General features: G+C 45.6%; 1 protein-coding gene across 2 annotated transcripts; it reads left to right on the forward strand.

Annotated features, from left to right (window-relative positions):
• The first annotated feature begins 432 nt into the window (after window positions 1-432).
• Window positions 433-17,089, forward strand: CLEC17A (C-type lectin domain containing 17A). Of its 2 annotated transcripts, XM_074338116.2 has the most exons (13): window positions 433-571; window positions 3,148-3,326; window positions 6,637-6,711; window positions 8,169-8,201; window positions 8,284-8,334; window positions 8,418-8,456; window positions 8,620-8,661; window positions 9,291-9,431; window positions 9,517-9,579; window positions 11,727-11,822; window positions 11,927-12,078; window positions 14,743-14,852; window positions 15,770-17,089. In XM_074338116.2, exons 3-13 carry the CDS (start codon window positions 6,675-6,677, stop codon window positions 15,900-15,902), a joined length of 897 nt encoding a protein of 298 aa, XP_074194217.2. In that variant the 5' UTR covers window positions 433-571; window positions 3,148-3,326; window positions 6,637-6,674; the 3' UTR covers window positions 15,903-17,089. The 2 variants fall into 2 exon arrangements, with proteins under 2 accessions (XP_074194217.2, XP_019601721.3); XM_019746162.3 differs by lacking the exons at window positions 433-571; window positions 3,148-3,326 and adding an exon at window positions 6,386-6,517.
• The last annotated feature ends 4,545 nt before the right edge of the window (window positions 17,090-21,634 follow it).

Consider the following 21,634-nt stretch of genomic DNA (forward strand, 5'->3'; position numbering starts at 1 on the left):
CTGGGCGAAGTTTGAGCTAGACTTTCATGTGCTGAAAAGGAGAAGCGGCCACAATATATTAAGTGGAAAAAAGGAAGCTATTGAGAATAGACCAATGGTAATTGAGACTTCTTTTCCAGGGCTACCTGTGACTTGTCCGCAAGCCATAGCATCCATTTGCGATTCTTGTGCCCTTCCTGACTCCAGGGAGCAGCATTCCCATTGTGGTCTTTGTGAATGGCACTCCTGGAGTTGTGCAGTGCACAACCTGCACAGCTGTACTAGACAGCCCAGACCTGTCCTGGGTGTCTCCCCTCCTCCCTACCCCTTTCTCTGTGCTTCAGCTGCTTTCTCAGAGATCAGAGCTGGGAGGAGACCTAAGGAGGCAAATTAAGGTTCCAGTTCACTACCCCTCTATGACCTTCGGAAGTGACATCTAGTCAGTAGTACCTAGTGCCATCTAACCTGAAAGTCTTTTGACTCATTTATCTTGTTTACTGTCTTCTCTGCTTTCAAAAGTGAGCTCGGTGGAGCAGGGAATTTTGTCTTATTCACTGCTGTATTCCTGCACCTAGAATGGAGCTGGCACACGGTAGGTGCTTAATAACTACTTGTTAAATCAACAAGTGAATAAATGAAAATGGTGGTTTGGAGGAGTCGGTTAGATGGTTGCTTGCATGAAAAGCACTCACCACCTAGCACCTAGCAGGCACTCCAGCACATGCTCTCTCATTCAGTCAAACTCTAACTAGAAGGCCAACCAGAGGGGCTCCCTCCTGGGTACATCATGTCACTAGAGGCTGAAGGGATCCAAGCCAGGGATGACTCTGGGTGGAGGAGGAGATGTGGCCCTTTCTGTGCTGATGTCCTTGGCCTAAGATGCTTCAGCCTGGCCATAATCAGAGTTGGGGATCTGGAGGAGATGATATTAGGGTGAGGGTGGTATTAGGCAGCCTGTGCGGGCGTGAAGAGGGAGGGGGCCGAGCTTCAGTCACCCGTGCCCCACAACGTTTCTGTTTTTTTCCCATGTGACAAGACCTTCCTGTGTTCCCTGCCTGCGCCTGCCAGGTGCCCTGGTTCATTCCCACAGCTTCCCTGCCTCTCCTCCCTCCTTCTCTCGCCATCCTGGCTTGCCTCAGGCAGGGCTGCGTTAGTATTCTGTGAGCAGAACAGCCTCAGAGGACCCAAGTGGGACCGGGGGCGGAGAAGGAAATTCTGGGTAGCATCTGTGCTTCACCACGGTCTGCTGGATGGGAGATCAGAAGCTCTGGGTAATTCAGTTCCGGGGGAGGGGAAAACAAGGTCAGTGAGACCTGGCCAGAAAACCGTTGGGGGGAAAGGCTACCCTGCTGCCTGGCCTGTGGGGCAGACAAGATGCCTGCCTCTAAAGTAGTCCAGGAGCTGCTGCCTGCATCACTGGGCTAGTTGGCTGGTTCTGGAGAGACGAGTGAGCCTGGAGAGCCCTGGCCTGGGAGAAGGCCTTAGTCAGGGCTTGGTGTGCAGGATGGTCACTCATTCATTCAACAAACATCCATTGGACACCTACTTTGCTCTGGGCCATGGAGCTGAGGTTATATTGGTGGGGAAGACAGGCAGTGGGCAAGATGAAAAGTGAGATATATGGAATGTCAGATGGTGATAGATGGTGATAACTTTTAAGGAGAGACGTAATGAATGGAATGTATGAGAAGGGCTGGCTTTGGACTTTAAATAGGGTTATTGTAGAAAGTCTCACAGAGAAGGGGACCTTGTATCTAAGACTTCCTGTTTCTCGAACACACCAGGAACTTGCTGTCCTCAGGGCCTTTGCACAACATGGAATGCTCTTTCTCCAGATATCCAAGGCCTTCTCCCCACCTCCTTCGGTCTATTTCAATTGTCAGGCCTTCCCTGATCACATTCTTCTTCTTTTTAACTGAGATATGATTGACATATAACATTATATTAGCTTCAGGTGTACAGCATAATGATTCAATATTTGTGTATCTTGTGAAAGATACACCACAATAAGTCTAGGTAACATTCGTCACCATACCTAGTTACAATTCTTTTTCTTGTGATGAGAACTTTTAAGATCTACTCGCTGAAAACAGTATTTATTATTTCTGGGTATGGATTGGGTATCTAGAATACCCAATGCATGTAGAGGTGTGTTTAAGGACGCGTGTGAAAATCCAAGTTTTTGAGTGTTCCTTGCTCGTCTAGTTCTGAACAGTGTTATTTTAGTGAGTGGATGTGTAGACAATTCTGTAATGCATGTAGAGAAGTGTCTAGCAACACATGTAAAAAAATTTCTAAGAGTATTACTTGAAAAAAAAAAGATTTTACTCTCTTAGCAACTTTCAAATAGACCCGATCACCTTCTTAAATATAAGCATTTCCCTCTTAGCATTGTTTTACCTGCACTCTACACAGTTAGATATGGTATGCTTTCTCTTTCATTAAAAGAAAGAGAGGTTAAAAATATTTTCAACTTCCTCTTTGACCTGTGAGTGTGACTTAATTTTCAAATATTTGCAGGTTTTCCAGATATCGTTCTGTGATTTTTAATTTGGTTCTGTTCTGAGAACATGCTTTGTATGATTTCCATTTTGTGATTTTCCTTTTTATTGCAAGCGATTTTTTTTTTTTTTTGATTCACCAATGGATCCCTACTACCCAGCCCAGAGCCTAACACATAGTAGGTGGCCAAAACATATCTGTTGAATGGATGAATGAACCACTGAATCCTTATCCCCATTGGACATATTAGGAGACTGTTGCTCAGAGATGTTCTACTTCCCTGAGGTCACACAGCAAGAATAGGGCAGAGCTGGGGTCAGCCTGGGCCCAAGGCTTTGTGTTATAACCAGGTGATGGGACTGGATCCCACGGCAGTTCCTGAGCACCTGCTGTGTGCCAGGCCCCGAGGGATGGCATTGGCCATCACTCCCACACAGTGAGACTATCCAATCTTCACTGCACCTACCTTGCTCCAGGCCACCCTTCTCAAAAGGTGCCCTTGGTAGGCAGAGATACTATTGGATCTCTTGGCTGGTGTAACCTTACCCCTGCCCCTCCCTCTCCCTCTCCCCTGACCCCCATATCCACCTGGAGCCTCATGCTCCCCCTGTGTGCTCAATGAGTATTTGCTGGCAGACAGCTCTTCCTTCCTTCCTTCCTTTTCAGACAAGTCTCCACTTGCCCATCTATAGAATGGGACCAGACCCACCATTCAGTGTAACAGGAGACATCCTGGCGCCTGGGTGAGCTTTCTCCGGAAAGGGAGGTTGGTCTGCCGCCCCCTCCCTCTGTGCTGGTGACGTTTTTTTCCCTCATGGAGACTGCAGATTGCTAATATTGACAAGGTGAGGTGAGAAATAAATTCTATTTTGTTGAAGTCACTCTTGTTTTGAACCTCTGTTACATCAACCTAACCGGATACTCTAATTTGTACACGGGCCGGATGGGATTTTCTTGTTGCTTAAGCTAACTTGAGTTGCATTTCCTTTTATTTGTAGTGGAAAGCCCCCATAAAGGGGAACTGGGGTCTTGTCCCTTGGGATATGTAATAGTTTCCTAGGGTTACTATACCAAATCGACACAAATTTAGTGGTTTAAAACAGCAGAAATTAATTCTTTTATAGTTCTGGAGGTTAGAAGTTCAAATTGTTTCATGTGGCTTGAACCAAGGTGTCAGCAAGGCCACTTTCCCTCAGAGGATCTAGTGGGAGAATCTGTTTTCTTGCCTTTTCCAGAACTGTCCTCCTGGGCTCATGGCTTCTTCCTGTGTCTTCAAGGTCGCCAGCACAGCATCTAGCTTCAGAGAAAGGAGAGGGAGATTTGAGACACAGAGACACAGAGAAGGTCATGTGAAGGCAGAGATTGCAGAGACTGGGGTGATGCAGCCACCAGCCAAGGAGTGCCAGGAGCCCCCAGAAGCTGGGAGAGGAAGGAAGGAACCCCCCTGAGGCCTACAGAGGGAGCTTGGCTCTGCCACTACCTTAATTTCAGACTTCTTTTTTTCCCCTCAAGATAAATGATATTTTAATGCAATATTTTTTTTTAAATAAAAAGGGATTAAAAAATCCACGATGAACAAAAAATTAAAAGTTTAAATCAAGACAGGCTGTTGTTTGCTTTTCTTCCAGCTTCAGGTAAAATTGACAATCAAAAATTGTATATTTTTAAGGTGTTCAACTTGATATACATGTGCACTGTGAAATATTCACCATAGCCAAGCCGACTAACATAGCCATCACCTCACACAGTTACAATTTTCCTTTTTTGTTTTTTGTTTTTTGGCAGTGGAAACACCCAAGATCTACCCTCTTAGCAAATTTCAAGTACACAGTATAGTACTGACAACTAGTCACCTTGATTACACCAGTTCTCCAGAACTTACTCATCTTCATAACTGAAGCTTGGGACCCCTTGACCAACATCTCCCATTTCCCCCTCCCTTTGGTCCCTGGCAACCACCTCTCTGCTTCTACTCTCTGTTTTTATGAGTTTGACTATACAGAGGGCAAAGGTGGAAGCAGGTTGGCCGAGGGGGAGGTTATTACAGTGATGATGATGATTCAGACCAGGAGGTGAGAAGGGCTCAGACGCTGGAGATGTTGTGAAGGTGGAGCCCACCAGAATGCCTAACAGATTGGCCATGAGATAGGAAGACTCATAAGGCTGGAGGCGACTCTAATGTCCTGGGGGTTGGCATCATTGGGAGGTGTCTTCCCTCACGTGTCTGGCCCCTGGGCTGAGCTGGGACTGTTGAGTGGAGCACCTCCCTGTGACCTCCATGTGGCTTGCGCTTTGTCACAACATGGCAGCTGGGAGCACGTGTTCTGACAGCACCAGGTGGAAGCTGCATGGCAGACGTCACTTCTACCATATCCTACAGGTTATAAGATCTGGCCAGCCCAGATCCAGTGGGAGGAGAATTAGATTCTACTCCTTAATAGAGTAGCAAGGTCACAATCCATGAGACCATGTAGAACATGAGATATGTTTGCAACCAACTTCTGAAAATTCAGTTTGCCATAGCCATGGAATGAGAGGGAAGGGAGGAGTCATGGATGATTCTAAGGCTGTTGTCCCCAAAGGCTGATGGTGGTCCTTTTGAGAAACACAGGGAGGCTGTCCTCTTGGGCAGGGTTCTCCAAATGGCTTCAGTTTGGTTATCCCACCACCTTCACTTGGCTGGCAGGAAACCCCCACATCCTTGCTGTACCGAAAGATGTAAACCCCTCCTCCTGCAGCCCTTTCCCCCATGTTCATCCTTCTCACTTCATGCTGTTTTGGGTGCGAGTCAAAACCTCACTGTTGTCTTCCCCAGGGGGTGGGCAGACCTCTTCCTTTCTCTTTAGCTTTCACTTTTAAAATACCTTTTAGTCAATGTCAAGTTAAATGTGAAAAAACTCCCTTTGCAAGTTCTGTATATATGAACATGGTAGCCAGCCTTCAAGATGGCCCCGGTGATCCCGAGGTCTTGGTACTCACGCCCTTGTGTAGTCTCCTTCCACAGTGACTCAGAGCTGGTCCATGTGACAAACAGAGTATAGAGGAGATCATAGTTGATCAGACTTGTGAGGTTAGACCATAAAAGGCACTGTGGCTTCCACTGTGGTCTCCAGTGTGTGGTGAGGAAACTCAGTCAGTCCTTTGGAGAGGCTCCCATGGTGAAGAACTGTGGCCTTTTGTCAAGAGCCATGTGAGGGAGCCATCTTGGAAGAGGCTCCTCCAGCTCCAGTCCAGCTTTCAGATGACTGCAGCCCTGGTCAAAAGCTGGATTGCAAACATATGAGAGACCCTTTGCCAGAATCACCCAATTAAGCTGCTCTTGCGTTCCTGAACCACCAAAACTATGAGATAATGAGTGCTTATTGTTGTTTTAAGTCACTAAGTTTTGGGGTAATTTGTTATGCAGCCATAGCTAACTGACCCAGTATCCTAGCACTTCACTGTGGAACGTGGGAGTACTTAGTATCTATCATTTTAACGTCTTGATACAAATGTGACCACCTCCAGGAGGCCTTCTCTGATCACCTCTCTACATTAGCCCCCATCATACCCCATTACCCTGTTTTGTTTTTTAAAAATAACATTTAGACACAATTGGAAACAAAACAAAAAATCTGTAATGTTTATTTCTATATTTCTTTACTGGTTTATTGCCTCTCCTGTCTTGATGGAAAGTACCACGCAGGAAGGAGCTTATCCATCTTTTCCACCCAGGGCTTGGCAGTCTGTAGGAACTCAAATGCGGGGGCTATTGTTACTGTTACTTCTATGCATAAATCAAAACTCGAGAGAAATGTGTGTGTGTGGTCTGGTGGCGGGGAGGGGAGGTGGTGGAGGGGAGGTTCCCCTCAAGATTGATTTACATTTACTTGACTTCTAAAGATAAAAGGGAACTGAGAGGAGCCCCAGAAATTTGAGCAGAAGGGACAAGGGGCAGAAGCTGTCAGACTCGGGCTGCATGTTCTCAGGCTTGCTTTTGTGTTAGCTACAGCCATGCATACTCTGTATACTAACTCTGGGTGCCAAGACTTGCCAGGTATGGGGGCTGGGAGTGGTCGGGACCCAGGTTACAGCATCCCTACCCTGGGGCTAGGAATGGGACTGAGGGACAGAGGAGCAAATGGGCTGGGAGCTCACTTGCTTTTCCTTTGGAAGGGACCAGAGAGGAAGATGATGATGATGATTATGAGAACATGGCACCACCCTACAAGGACCTGCCTCCCAAGCCAGGTAAGAGGACTTCTCAGAGGCCAGAGGAAGAGGGGTGTGGTTTGAGGGCTGGAGGGGGAGATAGGTCACCAGGGGACATTAGCTGGACTTTGTAGACCTTCCTGTGTACCTAACCCACGCCAGGCACTGTGATGGTGGGAGTACCCACACCTCTGCTCTGCACTTAAGGGTCTCTCAATCTGATGGGGGAAGTCAGTTGTGGACACAACCTCAGGTGAGCAGATCTAAGATGGGATAAACCAAGAGATGGGGGAAATCCTGAGGGAAACTGAGGGCTCTGCCTGCAGTGGTGGGAGGATTGGGGGTTAGAGGAGGGGACCTTGGAGTAGGACTTGAAGGTTGAGTAGGAGTTTGTCAGGAAGAGAAGCCCAGAAGAGAACAGATGGGTGCAAAGGCTGCTAGATCTGAAAGTTGGTGTTTGAGAAACTGAGAATAGACCGTTGGCTCCCCAACCTCTTAGTGTTCACACCCAGGGCCCAGATTTGCCTTTAGACTTGGGTGGCCCACATCTGGCCTGGGATTCAACAAGAGTCTGATAAATGGGTATAAAAGTGGAGGTTTTGGAAGTTTCCCTGAGTCAATTCCCACCAGGGCCCCTGAGGGCCGACTGTGCTGCTCTGGTGTCCTCGGACATGGGCCATTCCATGTGATGGGGCTCTACAGCCCCCACTTCTGAGTCCAGACTAGGGCCAACCTGGGAGGTCCCAGAGCTCCGTGGGGCTCAGGATGAGGTAGGTGAACTGGGCTCTGCCATTTGACTGCCCGTCTCCAACTCGAACCTGGTCCCAACATGATACTTAAAGCCAGCTCCAAGACTAACCCCATCCCCATCTTTAGGGCCACCTGTTCCCCAAACTTAGACCCTTCCCCACCTCTAAATGCAGCCATGTCTCCATCCCTATCTTCATTTCCAAATCCAGTGCCATCACCATGCCCCAGTACAACTACAACTCAACCTCAACTTCTTCCCTTTTTCCAAACTCAAGTCGAACCCAGCTCAACTTTTTCCCCACCCCCAACACAGCTACAATACCATTCTTCATCCCAATGACATCGTGAATCACAATGCTACTCCCATGTCCAGAATTATCCCCAAGCCACCTTCAACCCCATCCTCATCCCAATCCAAACCCTCATCCCAACCCTAAACTTGACTCCATACCCCTCCCTAAACTTAACTTTGTCTTTAACTTAGGGTGACCGACTATCCTAGTTTGCCCAGGGATGAAAGATTTCCTGGGATGTGAGGCTTTCAGTTTTAAAACTGGGAAAGTCCTGCGTAATCCAGAATGGTTGGTCACTGTATCTTAATCCAGTACCCATCCCTAACCCCAATTTCACCTCATGCCCAACCTCATCCTTAACCCTCCACTGCAATCTCAATCCTGTTTCTGTCCCTTCCTTCAATCTCATTTTCATCCTCAGACCAGCTCTAACTCTGAGCTTCTCTTCTCCAGATTCAGTGGCTCCACGAAGGCCTCCAAGGGCAGGTGAGCTGGGGCTGGGGGCAGGGGAGACCTAGTCCTGGCTTTGCCCTGTTCTGGACCTGAGCGACCTTTCCTTCCTCCTCAGGAAAGATAACAGCACCAACCCCACGTCCCTGCAAGCCCCTGACGATCACAGGTGAGAATCTAGGGCTAGGACCTCCCTGTTCACCTGGTTGAAGCCCTACTCTGCATGACCGTTATTTTTCTGACCCTCTATAGATCTGGAGCTTGCTCCTGTCACCCGCACATCTCCACAGGGTAAGCTGTGGGAAGACCTTTCAAGAAGGCAGAGAGGGGACACCTTCTTCCAGTCCCCCAATTTTGACAAGAGAACAAATCATAGGGGAATGTGAGTTGTTGGTCTAGGATGACAGAGTCATTCAGCGACTTCTGAATAAACCTCTCTCCCTCTTTCTCCCAGGCATTGCTCTGGAGCATCCTCCATTCCAGCCATCTCAAACCAGTAAGTCTGTCTTCCAGTTGTTCTCCCACCTCTCTTCTCACAGTGGCCAGTATATTTGAGTCAGACCATAGCTCTTCAGTGAGACCCTATGGCAGAGAAACATTTCCTTTTAGAAGCTATTCCTCCCTCAGTCTAGACAGACCCCCAGGGACCCAGGGTGTCTACCGGGTATCCTTTGGGCCTCACTTCCTACTTGCATATAAGGTACAGGAAACGTTCTCTGCCCCAGATGCAAGGGTCCTTGAATGGAAAGCAGCTCGGCTGGAAGCTGCTGGAGGGCAGGAGACAATGCATCATAGATGTTAAGGGCAGAGCTGGGTCCAAGTCATGCATGACCTCTCAGTTTACCTATGTACGAAATAAGAGTAATACGTACATCTATGTCATAAGGGTGAAGATCCAATAAGATAACAAGGCTGTAACAGGATGCTTGGTACATAGTGAGTGCTCCAGAATGCTCTGGGCTTCTGCAGGATTTGCTCTCTACAGCATTTTCTTATTGATCCCATCTGGTGATATAATCATGACCATAGACTTCCATCCCCTGCTTTTGGAGAAAGGCTCAAGGGTCCCTTCCTCACTTTCTGAAGCACCAGTGTTGGTCTCTCTGTCCTGATCCCCACCTCTAGCAACTCCAGTGCCCTGGCTCAGTAAGAAGTCTTGGGCTCCTGGGTGCTACCAGGAGAAACGACTGATGGCTTCCCTGTGTCTGCTGCTGGCACTGTCAGTGCTCCTGAGCTGCACTGGTCTGGCTGTGACCCTGGCCAAGTGTGAGTAGGGTGAGGGCGGGGCATGGGGACGGGCTGGGGATGAGGCACAGGAGGACTTGGGTTCAAGCTGGACTCCTTCTCATAGACCAGGAGGTGATGGAAGAACTGAGGATGTTAACCTTTCAGCAGATGGTGTGGCAAGCAAATGGTGAGTGTTTTCAATCATCCCTTCATGCCGTGCATGTTGAATATCAATGTGATCCTCAAACCCAGCTCCAAGACCAATCAAGCCCTTCTTTGCCAGGCACTGCGCTAGGTACCAGGCTTGAGCGGTGAATGGGTAGGTTGGTGCACACATCAGACATTGTCCGTGCATGCATGCGTGTGTGTGTGTGTGTGTGTGTGTGTGTGTGTGTGAGTCTAGACCTCCATTGCCCAATATGGTGGACATGAGCCACTATGGCTGCCGAGCACTTGAAATGTGGTCATTCTGAACCGAGATGTGCTATAAGTTTAAAATACACACCAATTGCAAAGCCTTGCTACAAAAAAGAATGTAGAATATCTTAATAATATTCATGATAATCTTTAATATTGATTACACATTTAAATTATAATATTTTGGATATTTTGGGATAAACAAAAATAACATTCAAAGTAATTTTACCTGTTTCTTTTGACTTCAAAAAATGTAGCTGCCAGATAATTTTAAATTACCTATGTGGTTCACATTTTGTTTCTGTTGGACAGCACAGGCATAAATACCCATTTACCAAACTATCACCCACATGAGTATAACATTTCAAATTTTGATAAATAGTCCAAAGGAGGAAGGTGATTCTTTGAAAAAGACTAATGAGGAGTCTTGACCTCATCTTTGGGAGTGTCATACAGGGCTTCCCTAGGGAAATGGTGCTGCAGTTGAGTGAAGGAGGAGAAATAATTAACTAGGTGAAGTGTTGAGGGTGTCAGGCGTGTGCAGAGGCTGTGTGGTAGGAGGCAACAGCATTGAAGTAAAAGAGAGGAGATTGGTGTAATTGAACAGGTGAGAGGTGATAACAGCTTGAATGAGGGTTGTAGCTGTGGGGATGGAAAGAAGTAGGTGAAGTAGAAAGGTTTAGGAGGTAAAATTGACCTGACCTGGGAAATGGTGATGGGTGAGAGGGAAGGGTGTCAAGGATAACATATATGTGTTCTCTCTCTCTTTCTCTGCCACTCTGCATCTCTCTGTCTCTGTTTCTTTCCATCTCTATCTCTGTCTCTCTCCATCTCTATCTCTGTCTCTCTCCATTTCTATCTCTGTCTCTCTTTATCTATATCTATATATTTATATATCTTGTATTTCTGTGTTCTCTAACTCAAGGGCCATCTACTGATGACCTTAGGGCATGTTGGAGGAGGGCAAGTTTGTGTGGGAGCAGTGGAAATACACACATTAGTCGTAGAAGAATCTTCTGGGCGGGCATGGTCTTCACCATGATTGCTGAAGTCTGAAAATTGCTGCATTCCATGCTCCCTCACCCCACACTTCCTATCAAGCCATACCGTTTTCCTCAAAACCATCAATCAATGGCTTCTCACTACCCAGAAGCCCTTGACTTGAACGGGACATTGGCCCTCATCCTACTTTGAGCTCAAACTCTTGTGAAGTTCCCTCAAGCTCTACTGCACCAGCCTTCCCCAAATACTTGTCTCTGTACTTTTGCTTCCAACGTGCCTGCTCTGCCTCCCCATACCCCTCACAGTTACTGAATCACCGTTTTCCTTCAACACCCACCTCTTCCAGGAAGCCCACCATCCCCACTCTTCCCTAAGCCCCAGGGATTAATCCCTCCTCTGATCCACTCTAGGACTCCCCCGGGCACTGAGCATGTTATTTATTTATTTACTTTTTTTAAAAAAGATTTTTTTATTGGGGAAGGGGAACAGGATTTTATTGGGGAACAGTGTGTACTTCCAGGACGTTTTCCAAGTCAAGTTCTTGTCCTTTCAATCTTAGTTGTGGAGGGTGCTGTTCAGCTCCAGGTCCAGTTGCCGTTGTTAGTTGCAGGGGACGCATCCCACCATCCCTTGCGGGAGTCAAGGAGTCCAACCAGCAACCTGTGGTTGAGAGCCCACTGGCCCCTGTGGGAATTGAACAGGCAGCCTTCGGCATTAGGAGCATGGAGCTCCAGCTGCCTGAGCCACCAGGCCGGTCCCAGCATGTTGTTTTTGAGTTCTAGTACCACCCATTAGATTGTGGGTGCAGTGGGGAGTACAGCTCTTTCTTCTTTCCACTGTGTCTGCAGTCAGTGGTGGGTGAATGGGTAAATGGGGGTTTGGGTCTCTAACCTTTCAGTCCTTTCCTGCTGACAGTGACTGGCATGGCAGGGCTAGCTGGCCTGAAGAAGGACATTGACCGCGTAAGAGCTGACACCAACAAGTCCCTAGTGGAACTCCAGGCCTTATTAAGTGAGTGGGACTTGGGGAACTGTCCTGAGACGGGGGTATGGCAGAGACAGCACATCACACAAATCCATGGGATCGACTCTCATTGCAGTCTATCCTGTTCCCAGACTATAACAGGGTCACCTGCCCCAAGGGCTGGATCCTGTTTGAGGGCACATGTTACTACTTCTCCACAAGCACCAAGTCATGGGATGAAGCTCGGAAGTTCTGCCAAGAGAATTACTCTCACTTGGTCATCATCAGTAGCTTAGCCGAGCAGGTGAGCTGTCTTCTTCAAGCCCCTGAGAACCACTGGGACCAGCCTGTTTCTCTCCCAGATTTACACACCCTTCCCTGGCCTGGATGGAGAGAAATTGGAATTGCTTTTGAGCTGCTAAAACTTTTAATAGCAAGCTCGTACTGACATAATATCACACAGAAGTTAAGAGGGATGACATGCTCTGCTTGAGTTCAAATCCTGATTGTCTTTACTTATTCTCTGCCAGTCTCAGTTTTTTTCTCTAACATGGAGATAATAATGACTCTTAGTTAATACTTCCTATTCTCCAGGCTGTATTCCAAGCATCTTACGTCTTACATGCATTAGCATATTCCTCATAACAACCATATACATTTTTGTGTGAGTCAGGAAAGTTTATGTTATGCTGAAGTAGCAGTCCCCATAGCTCAATGGTAAAACTGTATGGGGCAGATCATATGCTGACTCTTAAAGCTTCCACTGATGTGGGCTCACAAAGCGAATCACATGGGCACTCATATGCTTTAAGGTGGTAGGAAAATAGTGCATATCTAGAAGGAGAATATCTAGAAGAACAGGAATATTTTAAAATAATTTTATGACTTAATACCAAAACAGTTAGGTAGTAATACCATTTGTACGTAGCACATATTTGTACTTCGCAGATGTGGAAACTGAACACTTAAGCAACTTGCCTGTGGTCCCTTGCAACTAGTAAGTGTCAGAGCCAGGATTTGAGCCCAGGTGTTTGCATGGTTTATCTTTCCTCATCGTTTTACTTTTAAGGTATCTATGTCATTATTTTTAAAGTGGATTTCTTATAGACAGCATATAGTTTGGTTGTATTTTTAAAAAATTCGGTCTGACAATATCCAGCTTGTAATTGGTGTTTTTAGGCCAGTTACATTGAATATAATTATTGGTTTGTTTAGATTTTATTAAGCTTATTATTATTAATTATTTTATTATATTTTTATTAAAAATAAATAAATTTATTTTATTAAGATTATTTATTATCTTATTTTTTTCTGTAGGTCCTCTCTGTTTTTTTTATTCTTCTGTTTCATAGCATCGTTTGTATGAGTAGCTAATATAGAGAGGTTTAGGGGGGAGTAAATTAGATAATGTAAGTGGGGCAGGTAGAAATCATACTCCCTAAATTCAGGTGCATAAGAAATACACCTTTGTTTGCTTTAAACAACTCAGTTAGTTCTTTTGAGCTCCCATTATACCAGGGTGGTGGACATTAAATCTCAGTCAGTTGGGATCCTCCATCTTTTGTCTGAATGGACAGCTTATGTGGGGTCAAGGTTGAGGGGCCATATGTCTGGTCCTTGATGTCTTTACTCTAAACTGGTATCCACTAGGACATACACTGGCTGAATGATCCTGGACAAGTTATTTAACCTTTCTGTTTTCCCATCTATAAGATGGGGATAATAATAATACTTGCTTCAATGGGTCATAATGAGGACCAAATGAGATAATCTGTGCAAAATGCATAGCTCACTTATTAATTTATTAACTCAGCCAACATTTCCCGAACACCTACTATGTGCTAAGCACTAGTCTAATGTGATAGGCCAAGCAGCCTTTTTGTCTTTCTGATTTCCTGACACCTCTCTGGGTCTTTACTCAGGAAGTAGGGACTAGGTCCCCTCTAGTTGTCAGAGTCTCCAAACCCATCTGGGGTTTTGGTCACCACTTGGGGCTCATTGTGGATGAACTCAGAGCTTCTCTGTCTGGCACCCATCACATCTACATCTACTTTCCCTTTGTAATCTCTCCTTTCCACCTTTTAGAGTATCTTAGTCTTGTAACAAGATTGGGTGAGTGAGGTATGATTTACATACAGTAAAATACACAAATCATAAATGTACCTTTGGTGAGTTTTGACAGATGTATACACCCATGTGACTGTCAACCCAATCAAGATTTAGAATGTTTCCACCACCTCAGGGAGTTCCCTCAGGGTCCTTTTCCCGTCATCTCTCCACTTCCATCACAGGCAACTACTGATCTGGTTTATCTCACCATAGATCAGTTTGTCACGAGGGGAGTTGCTTTTAATCATGATGTTTTCCTCCTAATCTTTTGTCTTTGGCCCAAGTCCTATTTTTTTCTCCCAAAGTCCTGGGCTTTTGAAACACAAAATCTAGGAAGACCCATTCCTCTCCTTTCCCCCACTTCACATTTTTTTTTTTTTTCTGAAGCAATGACTTCCTTTTCTGCCTGGATGCAGATAAGGGCTGCAGGGTAGGGCAAAAGTATGAAGACATCAGTTATTATTATTAAAACATTCCTTAAATGTTACAATGTTGAATAGGAAGATGCTATAGCATTTACTGTGTGCCAGACACTGTTTTGAGCATGTTATACTATTAACTCATTGAATCCTCACAACCCTATGAGGAGGTGGCTACTATTATCGTCCCATTTTACAGATGAGGAAACTGAGGCACAAAGTGGTTCATAGGTCATGCGAGAAAATAACATGAAAATAACACCGCACATGCTCAAGTGGGAGGAAGGTGTTACTCTTGCTCTGGATGCCATGGGGACTGAGAGGGACATTGGGGATGGCATTCACAAGCCCTAAATGTATGTGAGGCAGAGCAGAGGGATGACCCTCACCCTGAGGGTCATGTAGAAGAATTGATGGCTAAATGGAGTTTGTACTTGCAGAACTTCGTGTCCAAGGCTCACCGCTCTCCCCGGGTGCACTGGCTGGGGCTGACCGACAGGGGCCAGGAAGGGGACTGGAGGTGGCTGGATGAGTCGCCCCTCACTTTGAGGCAAGTATCCGGGGTTTTTGGGCTCTTTCCTCACTGTGGGTCCTTGTGCAGTCCAAGCCAGCAGATTCTCTGGAATCCCAGGCTGGGCTGGACTGGGGAAGCACAGGTGCTTTTTTCTGATAGGGCTTCTGGTCCTTGTACCTTTTAAATTTTCCTCCTTTGCAACAATTGCCACCTTTTAATACAACTGCTCAAATACATTAAGTCCCTAGGCTGATGGTTTTGGGGAAAAAGAAAAGGTGGAGTGGCTACAGGACAAGAGGAAGAGGAAGACTTAGATTTGCCAAAAGAATAAGCAGGATCTCACTTTTTTTTTTTGCACTCTACATATATTAACCCATTTATTTAATCTTAATGATCCTGTAAGGAAAGTATTATTATCATCTCCATTTTAAAGATGAGGAAGCTGAGACACAGAAAGGGTAAGCAACCTACCTAAGTGTAGACAGCTAGCAAGTGGCAGTGCCAACAAACCTGGCTTCAAAGTATACTCTCCTGCACAGTTTCATCTGTTATTAACATCCTGTGTTAGTGTGGTACATTTGTTATAACTGATGAACCAGCATGGACACTTTATTATTAACTAAAGTCTATACAGTAGGGTTCACGCCAAGCTTTGTACATTCTATGGGTTTGATAAACCCATAGAATTGGCGTGATGGGCGTGATGTCATGTATCTACCATCACAGTATCATGTAAAATAGTAGTTTCACAGTATCATGTAAAAATAGTACCATCACAGTATCATGTAAAATAGAGGGTAACGGGGGCGGGGGGTGGGGGGTGGGAAATTAGAAAAATATTTTTTTAATATTTTTAAAAAAAAAAGAAAAAAAAAAGTAGTTTCACTGCCCCCCCAAATCCTCTGTGCTCCACCTGTTCACCCCTCCCCATACCCACTTTTTCTTTTATCCAGCTTCTGGGGCCCAGACGAACCCAACAACATCTATGACGAGGATTGCGCCAGCATGAACAAAGGTGGCACCTGGAATGACCTCCCTTGCAACAAAGTGTTGTATTGGATTTGTGAGCGGAAATGTTCCTGTTGAATCCCAGGGATGAGGCCGGTTGGGGTCTGTACCTGAGTGCCCCTTGGCTCTTGGAGATGAGAACTGCCTCTCCATGGAAGGTCCTGCCCCTCAACGATCTGTCTTGGACACTCCTCTGGCAGAACCAGCAGCCTAGATGTGGCAAGTTCCCTGGAGTCAGACCATTTCTAGGGTTCACTTGGATGGTGTCTTAGTCTGTTCGAGCTGCTATAACAGAGTACCATAGAGTGGGTGATTTATAAACGACAGAAATTTATTTCTTAAAGTTCTGGAAGCTGGAAAGTCCAAGATCAAGGTGCAGGGAAATTCAGTGTTTGGTGAAGGCCTGCTTCCTGGTTCATAGTCACTGCCTTTTTGCTGTGTCCTCACATGGTAGAAGGCACAGGGGAGCTCTCTGGGTCCCTTTTATAAGGGCACTAATCCCATCCATGGGGGCTCCACCATCATGACCTAATCACCTCCCAAAGGCCCCACCTCTGAATCCCATCACACTGGGGGATGGGTTTCAACATAAAAATTATTGGGGACACACACATTCAGTCCATAGCCAATGGTGAGCTGGAGGGACACCAGGTTTTAGTAATGGTCTCCCCGTTCTGGGGTCATGATCACCAAGTCTTTGATCATGGCTCTTAGGAAGTGATGCTGGCTCTGGGGGCTCTGAGTCGGACATTGATTGAGCCAGAGCTGAAAATACTCTGGGTCCTCTGAACCACAATGCGCTGGGGGTGGGCTCCCTTACTGCGTTCCTGATGTGCAACAGCTACTATGAAGCAGGTGAGGCAAGATTATTCTTGACAAGTAATTTTCTCAGTGTCCGGGTGAGGTTTGACCAAGCTAGGTAGCAGAATCGGACCTCTGCCAAATTTGGCCCATGGAACTTCTAGAATGGCAGACCAGCTGAAAGGCAAGACTCCCCGTCCAGTGTGGCCAGGCCAGAATGCGACTTGGTCAGATCTTCAGGACAGTCATGGAGATATCTACCCAACTGAGATGTCTGTGGTGTATAAAGATCTTCGGTGAAGTATTTCACTTTACTGCCATGTAAAGTGGATCTTCTTGGGTCATTAGCTCTTGCCATGTTAGAGCTTCTCAAAATGTCAGTTCATTGTGGGGTCCTTGCCCACTGTGTTAGTTTGCTGGGGCTACCATAATAAAGTACCATAGACTGGCTTCCACAACAGAAATATATTGTCTCATTGTTCTGGAGGCTGGAAGTTCAAAATCAAGGTGTCGGTGTGATTGGTTTCTGGTGAGACCTCTCTCCTTGGCTTATAGATGGCTCTCTTCTCTCTGGGTCCTCAAGTGGTTTTCCCTCTGTGTGTTTGTGCCCTAATCTCTTCTTATAAGGACACCAGTCATAATGGATTAGGGCCCACCCTAATGATTTCATTTCTACCTTAATCACCTCTTTTTTTTTCTTGTCTTAAAAAATGTTTTTAAACTTTCAATTATTGTTGACTTTTAATATTATTTTATATTAGCTTCAGGTGTACAGCATAGTGGTTAGACATTTATATAATTTATGAAGTGATCCCCCCAATACATTTAGTACCCATCTGACACCGTACATAGTTATTACAATATTATTGACTATACTCCCTATGCTGCACTTTACATCCCCATGACTATTTTGTAGCTATCAATTTGTACTTCTTAATCCCTTCACTCTTTTCACCTTGCTGCCCAACCCCCCTAGTATCTGGTAACTATCAGTTTGTTCTCTGTATCTATGAGTCTGTTTCTATTTTTTTTTTCTCTTTAGATTCCACATATTAAGTGAGATCAATATGGTATTTGTTTCTCTCTGTCTGACTTATTTCACTCAACATAATGCTCTCTAGGTCCATCCATGTTGTCACACTTACTCATCTCTTTAAAGACCCTAGCTCCAAATACAGTCACATTCTGAGGTACTGGGGGTTAGGACTTCAACACATAAACAAATAAGCTTGTAACACCCACAAAATGTCAGAGATCCCCCTTGCAGTCATTGTGACAATGAAAAACATCCTCCAGGTAGCTGGTACTACCCCCAGCTGAGCACAACGCAACATGGTGATTCCTTTGGACAATCCCTGAATTGTATCCAGGGGTGATAAGACATTCTCCAAATCAATCAATTTATTGATCAACAAACGCCCATGACTAATAGCAGAATTGTTCCTGTTTTGTCTGAGAGCAAGTGTTAATGGAAAGAAAATTCTGAGGAGGGGACATGAGGGAGGTGTGGTGTGGTGTCTACTTCCTCTTCCTCCTAGACTCATCTCCCCCCACCTCCATACCTGTTCCTAACTTAGCAGTACTGAAACCATCCCTCGCCTACAGCCCATAGACTGCAGAGTGGATGGGGGTGCTGTTACAAGCCCTCCATCTAGGGGATCATTGGTCCAAGTGACTGTTTATCTGGGGTCAGGGGAAGTTTCCACACCTAACGAGAGCAAACTTCAGTTTCCCCCTAGATGTGGGTTGAGAAATGGGGAAGCAGGGGTCTGTGGTCATGTCTCTGAGTCACACTGAGTGGTCTATGGTGGAGCTGGCCCAAACCTATCTCTCTTTTGCATCTCTCACAATTGTCTACTTTCAGGTAGAGAGATAAACCCGAGAGAGGTCCCCTTTACCACTTTGGGTCCAGGGGAGCAGAGGTTGGCCATTCTTGGTGGGTAAAAATAACAAAAGCCATGGTTTATCAAGCATGTATTGAGCACCAGAGAGACACAGGAGCTCTCATTTAATCTTCACAATGACTCTGTTAGATTGCAATAGTGACCAACCCTATTTTATAGCTGGGGAAGCCAAGGCCCAGAGGGGTGTCATAGCTTGTCTATTGTCACTTACTGGATAAGTGGCAGAGCTGGTATTTGGACTCAGTCTATTACTCCAATGGCTGACCTCTTTCTGTAGCATTAGCTGCCTTTGAGGCACTGTCTGTAAACCTGAATTATTTCTGAGGACCCTGACCTTGTAGCTCTCATTTCAGCTGGCAATTATGGGTAAGAAACAGCGTGGTTTGGTGGAAGAGACATCCTGGGCTAAGATAGGAAACCAGGAGTTGAGTTCTGGGTCTGTGGGTAGTAATATGTGTAGGTCTCCTGAGGCGATCGCCATAATGCAGGTGAGAGATGAGGGGGACCAGGAGCTAACAGTGAGGGTAGGAAGAATTCTGGAACTATTTTGAAGATATAGTTCAAGGGATTTGTTTGATGTGGGATGAGAGAGAAAGAGAAGAGTAAGGAAAGACTCCCAGGTTTTCAGCTTAAGCAACAGAGTTATCATTACTTAGAGATGGGGAAGGAAAAAAATGCTTATGAACACAATACATTGAAATTTACGTGGTTCATGACCTCTTGCCGAAATTCTTAGAACTTCTTTGGGGTGAAGAATGGATCTTGTGTGTGGTCACGCCCTGCTTCTCTGCTTGATCCTCACATTTTCAGTCACTTCTAATGGCCAGCAGCTGCCACCAGCGTCCACCTGGTCTGGCACGTGGCAAGTGAGAAGTGCCGGTGGGAAAGTGCTTCCTGGAACAGCACTTATGAAAGCCTGGACTTGGTGGACACATACCCCAGCTCCCTCACCCCTCAGGTGAAATGACTCTGAGATGCGTGTCTCTGTGTTTTCCCAGAAGCCTCTGCTGGCATTGAGCTCCCTTTGCCTACATAAGTCACCTGTTGGATAACACATCTTTGAAGGCATCTTATACGTCTGCCTTTCCTTCCCTCCCTCACTACGTTGCCCCCCCTGCTAGTGTTTCCTGGGATCACCTCCAAAATAAACTACTTGTACTTGAATCCTTGTCTCGGTGTTTACTCTTGGGTGAACTCAAACTAAGACACTATAGGACAGGAGAAGACAAGCTTGTGACACGGTTCTGGTTTGCTTGGGATGGAGGAATTCCGGGGATGTGGGACTTTCAGTGCCAAAGCTTGGAAAATCTGGTCAAAACCGGGATCAGCTGACCACCCTTACAGGAAAATAGTGCGGTATCAGGGAAGTTAGGAGAAAAGAAAGCCTCAGGGAGAAAAGGGGATAAAGCAGACGTAGATCAGATTATTGCGTGGTACTTAAATATACACAATTTTTATTTGTTAGTTATACCTCAATACATCTGGATAAAACAAAAAATACTTGATTATAAAAAGAAAAGAAAAGGGGACCAATGGAGTCAAACATCACCCAAAGGTCAAGTTAGAAGAGACTGAGAAGCAGCCCTTAGACTTAGCACTGAGGAAGGCTTTGGGACATTGAACAATTTTTGGGCACATTGGAGGCAGAAGTCAGACTGCAGGGGACTGAGCCGTGAGGGCATGAGAGGAAGTTGGCACATCACAGTGTAAACAGCTTTTCTAGAACTTTGGCTGTGAAGAGAAAGAAAGAGATAGTGCTTACCGCAGCAGGGAAAATTTTTTTGGGTAAAAGGGATCTGAACATGCTCCCCTCCCTACTTTTATAACCACCCACCATTATTCCCATATTAGATATCCTGGGTTTCCCAGACTGATCTTTTCCCTTCATGATTTTCATCTTTGGGCATTTTGCTTTGTGCTCTGATATATTTCTCCACGTGGTCTTCTAAGCTACTAATTTGGCTCTTGAACAGTGATCAACATTTTCTTTAATTCATTCATTCAGCAAAATTCCTCTTTTTAATTATTCCCATTTCACTTAGTTCCATAGATCTTTTTGGTGCTGTACTTGAATCTCCTTACATTCTTATTTTCATTATTCTTGTTTGAAGTTGTCTTTCTCCTTCAGAAGCTCTAGTTTGCTGGGTGTCCATTATGTTGGGCCATCCATTCTTTTTTCAGGGGCCTCTGGGCCACTTACGGTTGTAATTTTTCTTTGAGGCTCAGATCTGGTGGTTGAGAACTTAAAACAGTAGCGCGGTGGCACACAGTAGCCCTCTACAGCACACAGCAGCCCTCTGCAGCACACAGCAGCTCTCGCCAACCTCTGGCTGCTCAAGGCAGCCCATCTCCAGGGAGAGCTGTTGTTCACAATCTTAGCTGTAGAGGGCGCAGCTCACTGGACTATGTGGGAATCAAACCTGCAGCCTTGGCTTTGGGAGCACAGTGCTCCTGGCAGGACAAGGTCTGACAATTAAGTTTGCGAACTCATTTTAGGAAAAGTTCTGCGTACCTTATTATTGAATATCACTACGGTCACCTTCTAAGTACTCCCCTTGGGAAGTTATGCACCGACGTTAGCGCCTAGTCCACCCTTCAAAGCAATTTTGGAACTCTTTTTCTGGAATGGCCATCAGAGCTGTCATCGTATTACCCTTGATGTCCTGAATGTCATCAAAATGTCTTCCTTTCAATATTTCCTTTATCTTCGGGTAAAGAAAGAAGTCACTGGGGGACAGATCAGGTGAGTAGGGAGGGTATTCCAACACAGTTATTTGTCTACTGGCTAAAAACTCCCTCACAGACAGTGCCGTGTGAGCTGGTGCATTGTTGTGATGCAAGAGCCATGAATTGTTGGTGAAAAGTTCAGGTCGTCTAACTTTCATGCAGCCTTTTCAGCACTTCCAAATAGTAAACTTGGTTAACTGTTTGTCCAGTGGGTACAAATTCATAATGAATAATCCCTCTGACATCAAAAAATGTTAGTAATATCATTGCAACAAGTTCTCAAACTGAATTGTCAGACCATATATTTTGTGTGTCTATCTATCATCTATCTATCTATCTATCTATCTATCTATCTATCTATCTATCTATCTATCTATC

Source organism: Rhinolophus sinicus, chromosome 15 (assembly GCF_057876585.1).
Source record: "Rhinolophus sinicus isolate RSI-liver-muscle chromosome 15, RSI-T2T, whole genome shotgun sequence".
NCBI lineage: Eukaryota > Metazoa > Chordata > Mammalia > Chiroptera > Rhinolophidae > Rhinolophus > Rhinolophus sinicus.